At 31.3% G+C, this 6844-nt stretch overlaps 1 protein-coding gene across 1 annotated transcript in view; it reads left to right on the top strand.

Annotated features, from left to right (window-relative positions):
* The first annotated feature begins 579 nt into the window (after nucleotides 1-579).
* LOC132750734 (uncharacterized) overlaps nucleotides 580-6844 on the top strand; it is a 21752-nt gene continuing 15487 nt past the window's right edge. The window contains exon 1 of the mRNA XM_060740769.1: nucleotides 580-1115. Coding sequence (XP_060596752.1) covers nucleotides 945-1115 — 171 coding nt within the window. The 5' untranslated portion in view covers nucleotides 580-944. The remainder of the gene's footprint in view (nucleotides 1116-6844) is intronic.

The following is a 6844-nucleotide window of genomic DNA, read 5'->3' as shown; positions in this document are numbered from 1 at the left end:
ACAAAATATAGAAAGAAGAACCAACATTTATCTCTTTAATCTTAATAATAAGTTATCACATATATACATGGCATTGCTGCTCGGGTTGGTTATATAATCCGAAAATAGATTTAAATGGGTCATATTTAGAATGAATATAGTCTAGTCTAGTCTAGTCTGAATATTTAAATTACAATAGTGTCCGTGATTATGTACAATGTAATCTAGTACAAATAACTAAAATCCTCTTATACTATTTTTTTTATTTGAAACTATTTTGTTTTACTTCGTTTTAGTAATTATGCAAACTTAAAAAATAATTCTACCAAAATATATTTTGCTTTGCTTTTAAGATAGGACAATATACTGCATCTGTTCTTCAAAAGGGGACATTGCCCGAAGAAAAGTTTGCAATTTTATTACGCACAGAAAATTCTCTACGCTTGTTAAGATGTTCTTAATTTTCCTTTGTTAAAAAAAATCTAAAATTTCTAATTATGGGCAAACTTTTCCCTCATTTCCTTCGCTTTCTCCAAATGTCTTTATAACTAAGCTCAAAATGTATTAACTACTTAATGAGAGTAATGGATTGATCGAGCGTTAACGTATAACGTTATAAACGTTAACGTTACATTATAGACGTTAACGTAACGTGTGATCAATTAATGCAGTTATAATTGAAGGATTGAGGCTAGTCTCCGTCTTTGTTTGTACATGAAGTAGTGTTAGAAATGAATGGATCTAGATGAAAAGAGCTTTCCAGAACCTGTCGGATCTTAAACTTGTGAATGGACCCGTGGTTGTTATTTTTTCGGATTTGTTTTGCCAATTAGTTTTTTTTATGAAAATAGATTTTTTAAGATCTTAGACTTAGCATTTAGCTAAAAAAAAATTAAAATAGCTATATGAGAAAGTTAAAAGTGGATATAATGTTTAAGAAATAGACTCTCATCTGACATATAACAATGGCAATTGTACAGTACTCGTTATTTATACTAACTATTGTGGACTTAATATTACACGCCCGGGGGTCGGGATCTCTCTATGACCCTCCCAATAGAGCGGTCATGTGGAAATATGGATATAACACACGGAAAAATTATAATTATATGCAACTTAACTGTGGTGGTGAAAAGGTAAAGGCGATGTTTTATCGTCATTTTAATTTCTGTATGAATAATATTGGTATATTTTTAACGACAGGGTTGACACTTGTTATATCAGGAAGATTAGTCACAACATTGTTCGTATTGCGTACTTATATTGTCTGATAATTAGATCGAGTAAATAAGCCTCGCCTAAGTTCATCCCATATAAAAATGTGGTGCGTTTTGTTAAATAATACGTTGCATTGTAATCTGTTATTCCTGCTATTCCCTAAATGGTTCCTAACATAAGGGGGACCTTGACCGAGTGGTTAAGGTCGTTGGTTTCAAACCACTAGCCCCTCATCGTTGTGGTTTTGAGTACCGTCAGAGACTTGATAATTTTCATATGAGGTATCACTCCAGCTAGCTTATGTAACTTCAGTGATTCTACTCAAATAATGCAAGGAGGGCACGAGATGTCAACTTCCATATGTACAGCTGGAAAGTCGTCACATGATCTATGCAGTGTTGATTCGACGAGGTTTCAAACAATGATAATTATCAATAATAGATAGGGAGTAGGATGCTTGCCTTGTCGCATCCCTGTATGTAGAAGCATGAGCCAATTATTTAGCAACGTATGCAAATCTTTATGAAAAAAATAAAAGTTTTGGTACGGTTTCCAATATTGCTTCAAAAAAACGAACATTATACGACAGTTACACCCGCTTTTCCCCTTTATTTACAATCTGAAAAATAGAAAATAAACACAATGATGAAGAAATAAAGTAAAGTTATTATACAACAACAATAAAAATTAATAATGGCAAGTCCGTCATTCTTTTAGAAGCTCTCCCTTTGAATCCTGTCTCAACGATTTCCGAAATACTGTATCTATACGAGTATACTAGATCATAATTATGTTAACGTGCAATGTCATAATGTCAAACAATTAAAACAAATAACAATAATTTATTTTTATCGGTGCTAACGCCTTCATCGAAATGAATGATAAACATACTACATACGTGATGTGATATTTTTTACGTAACGTCAAAAGATGAAATAAAAGCATATTTATTAGAAACAGTATAAAAATAGCGCATATCCCAATTAATGTAATAAATTATGAACGCATTTTACATGTTATAAGTGATAACAAATAATACATACACAATAAATGAACTCATATTTCTCACCATTTACAAAACTGATTACGAATGAAAATTCACATAGGTTAACATAAGACAAAACTGACAGAGCAGCGTCATGACAAAACCAACATAATGGGTTTGCGACCAGCATGGATCGAGACCAGCCTGCGCCTCCGCACAGTCTGATCAGGATCCATGCTTTTCGCTATCAGTTTCTCTACTTGTAATAGAGTTTGTAAGCGAACAGCATGGATCCTGATCAGACTGGGCGGATGCGCAGGTCGCAAACCCACTATGTTGGTTTTGTCATGGCGCGGCTCATATGTTTTCAATAAGGCCGGGACATATTTAATAGATTTTTAAAGACCGGTACAAAAAGAAGGTTTTATTATTCAAATGACGACAACATGTCGTCTCAAAGTGCACAGTGCATCTGTTAACAAATTATTAAAGACAATTAACTTCATATGAATGTCTTAATGCAATCAAGTAAACAAAAAAAATCTAATTAACAGTCAGCTCATTGCATCTATAAATGCAATAAACAAATGTTTTATTAATAAGAACATATAGGAGAATTATATGGGGTCCGATTTCCGCTTTTAATGTAAACAAATTCCATGTAATAACATCTTAAAACGGACATTTTTATTTCGAAAACATGTCAACAGATTGTCTATAAATATAATATATATTTGACTTTTCGAATCCGGTGTCGCCTAAAATGACACTTATTTTGCTATATACCTTTTTCAAGACTGGATTAAGTTTTAATTGTGACAAATATACAAAACATTGCGACCATTGTTGAATGAAAATTGAAATTATACTGAAGGCAACGTTGGCCTGATGGTTAAGGTATTTTCCTCTCTGTATTTCTTGGGTTCAAGCTCTAACAAGGTGGCGACAATTTCTCCTCATATGACACCAGTACTGGTAAGGTGAAGATCCTTCAAATGTTCATTATATTCGACCTTAAATACGAAATTATGTTTAAACTGAACTGTACTCGGATTAATTTAATATGAGCCGCGTCACGACAAAACCTACATAATGGGTTTGAAACCAGCATCCGCGCAGTCTGGTTAGGATCCATGCTGTTCGCTTACCTACCTTATAACAAGTAGAGAAACTGATAAAGAACAGCATGCATCCTGACCAGACTGCGCGGATGCGCAGGCTGGTCTGGATCCATACTGGTCGCAAACGCACTATGTTGGTTTTGTATATTTCATATAAATTTTAATGTCATTTTTTATCAAATTTTCGAATCTTTGTCATTGGCAAGGCTTATCAGCAGTATCATGTATAGATAAACCATTTTAATATTTTTATACTGAATCTTTTGAGTTCACAATGAACCATTTAAAATATCTAAACCGGACAAGTCAGTCCAACAGATGTAAAGAAAAAATAAGAATTACTTTAAACGGAAATGTGAAATTCTGAGGTTATGTAATTTTTGAAATATTATAACATTTTGAGTTTTAAAATTCGAGAAATTTCAGGAAGCTTATTTTAATCTTTTAACTTTTAACTTTGGAACTTTGGGTCACTGCCGTGGTTTTGTTTTGGCGCCAAAAGTATGGCGAATAATTATGTCCACTTCGTAGTGTGGCCAGATATTTAGCGGGCATTTCATTATGTGACAACATTATACGCCGAATGTTTTTAATTTATTTCTTTATTTTAATCTTATTATTTTTTAATAATTAAAATTAAATAATAATTGTTTTTGTTATGTAAAATGAAAAAAATAAAAAGCTTTGCAGAGCAGGAGTAAAAAGATTTTTACTATAATTCCGACTAAGTTTCTTTAATATCTTTGTAGATGTTTCCACTTTAAATGCATCACTAGATGAATGTAAGAATTTCAAATTGTATGGGTTTTTGTTGTTGTTGTTGTTGTTTTACAATTTTTGACCACCTCAGTGGAGCTTCTTTATTTAAGTTCATAACTAAGAACTCTTTCATTTCTTTTAAGAAATATCTGATACTCGTAATATCCAAATGATATATTTTTATTGTCGGCATGATGTGTGTTTATTAGTTTTCCATACTACATTGCATATTGTATATTGTACATTTAAAATGTATAAAAAGCAAAATGGTTAGACAACAAGTTCTGAAAATAGTGACTGTTTTAAACTTTACAATCACATAGTCGGCTTCTGCTAGGTGTAAAATGTGTGACGACATTTTTTTTTACCAAATAATGATTTTTTTTATTCTACAAAATTATTGGTTAAAACAGTTTTCTCTCCTGCGGACGTTTCAAAACTAATCATTAATAATGTATTACATTAAATTATTATTAATATTACTATCATTTATGACACAAGTGTTACATAATTATTCGATCTGTGATAATGTTTACAGTTCAATTACTCGAGCACTTTTACATAATAGAGGTGACCGCTTTCTTTATATTTTTAAATAAATCACTTATACTTGCTAAATATAGATGATGATATATCATCCGTATAATTATATATATAAATATCCTAGCTCAAGATGTATTGGTAGAAAAATGTCTATAAAATAGGCCTTTTCTGATGATGATGGGGTGATAAAAAAGTGGTTTACAGCATAAAAACAGTAATTTATATAACAACGTGGATAAGAATGATATTGCATAAAATAATTGATGACCAAATCATTACAAAAAAAACAACACTACCACCCCAACCCCGACCCCACCGAGAAAAAAGCAACAACATTTGCCCTGTCCAGCAACCGAATTCACAAAACTTCGGTCCGTAGTGAAGAAATTGGTTGACTAGAAGACTTAAACACATATCCTTCATTGCATGCTGAGAATATTGTCGTCTGCTTAAAATAGGGTGACTATCAAGCAGATGGGAACCAGACAAGACGCTAGGGGTACCCGTCACCGTGCCTGGTACCAGGGCGTTTGAAAAAGTTATGCTATCTCACTCTCGGTCACTAAAAATAAAATTGAAGCTATTGCATGTATGCAAACATATTAGACATACTGTATACATCATTTGACCCAATAGTACTGTCTCTCTCTCTACAATCTTTTGGCTTAAAAGATCTTTTGGCCTCAGAACTTGATACATTCTATTTTCTATGAAGGAGAAATGAAATATTTTACTTATAGCAAGTTTTGCCTGCTTTATTAATATTTTGGCGGATGTTAGATGACGGTAGCGATAAATATTCGTCTTTGAGGTAATAAAATGTTACAAAATCGTATCTTGATGTTCATACAAAACACTAAATCACTATAACTGCACTGAATGCCAAACTTTAAAAGAAGCAAGCGATATTTCAGTTATATGACCAATTAGTAACTATTTGAAAACTGTGATATAAAAATTTAAAAGGTTTTTGGGAAATTAAAAAAATGTAATGTAGTGTTTAAGAATTTACAATATTGAAGTGTGTCATTAAAATGGGACGTAATGGGCTTTTAATTGCTTTTATTTTTCCCTTTAGTGCTTCAAAATTTACAATATTGATGTGCGTCATAAAAAACGTTACTTTATTCACATCCTCATGTTATATTCAATGACCTATAAATTGTAGTTTTTTAAAATTCATAATTAAATAATAAGGTCATGTTATTAATCATTTTTTTCACTGAGTGTCTGACAGCATTTTTTTGTTAAAAATTCGCACCTAAGCGCATCATTACGTATGAACCTATACAATGTATTGTATAGCATTGTTTATAAATATTTAACTACCATTTGAAACCGATAAATCAAAAACCAAGTACTTTAGGTTTAAAAAGAATCTCTTTATTTTCCCATGATGTCACTTGTTTCAATAAAATTATAACAATTATACATTTCTTTATTTAATAATAATAATAATAATAATAATAATAATAATAATACTATAATAAAATCTTTATTTATAGAAGGTAACATACAAAGTTCACAGTAACAAGTATACTTATTTTCAGTGTTGCCTTCTGATTTAACAATAACAAAGAAAAAAAATGTAGATCTATACAAATATTTAAAATCTTTTGGTATATAACACGCTCAACCCTTTATCAAGGGCAAAGGCCTTGGCAATCAGCCTGGTACCATATTAGGTGGCGAGTACCTCTATGTGTACCAGTACAAGGATCTTTTCTAAAAGAAAATAGAATTACAAAAACAAATAAGCAGACGACTTTTTTTAGCAGACGACAATTTTCCCAGCACGGAAAGGATTAACACTGTATGTTATAAATGTACGAGCAGCACCTTTTAATTTTTTAAGTTCGAGAAAATTGAATAAAACACAAATTAGCAAACGACATCTTTTAGCAGACGACAGTTTTCCCAGCACAGATGGGATTAATATGATATGTTATAAATGTACGAGTTGTACCGTTTCTTTCTTTCTTTTTTTTCTTCTTTTCTTTCTTTCTTTCTTTTCTTTCTTTCTTTCTTCTTTCTTTCTTTCTTTCTTTCTTCTTTCTTTCTTTCTTTCTTTCTTTCTTTCTTTCTTTCTTTCTTTCTTTCTTTCTTTCTTTCTTTCTTTCTTTCTTTCTTTCTTTCTTTCTTTCTTTCTTTCTTTCTTTCTTTCTCTTTCTTTCTTTCTTTCTTTCTTTCTTTCTTTCTTTCTCTTTCTTTCTTTCTTTCTTTTTCTTTCTTGTCATTT

Source organism: Ruditapes philippinarum, unplaced genomic scaffold (assembly GCF_026571515.1).
Source record: "Ruditapes philippinarum isolate M1 unplaced genomic scaffold, ASM2657151v2 ctg328_1_1_1_1, whole genome shotgun sequence".
NCBI lineage: Eukaryota > Metazoa > Mollusca > Bivalvia > Venerida > Veneridae > Ruditapes > Ruditapes philippinarum.
This window is presented reverse-complemented; position numbering and strand designations above follow the sequence as displayed.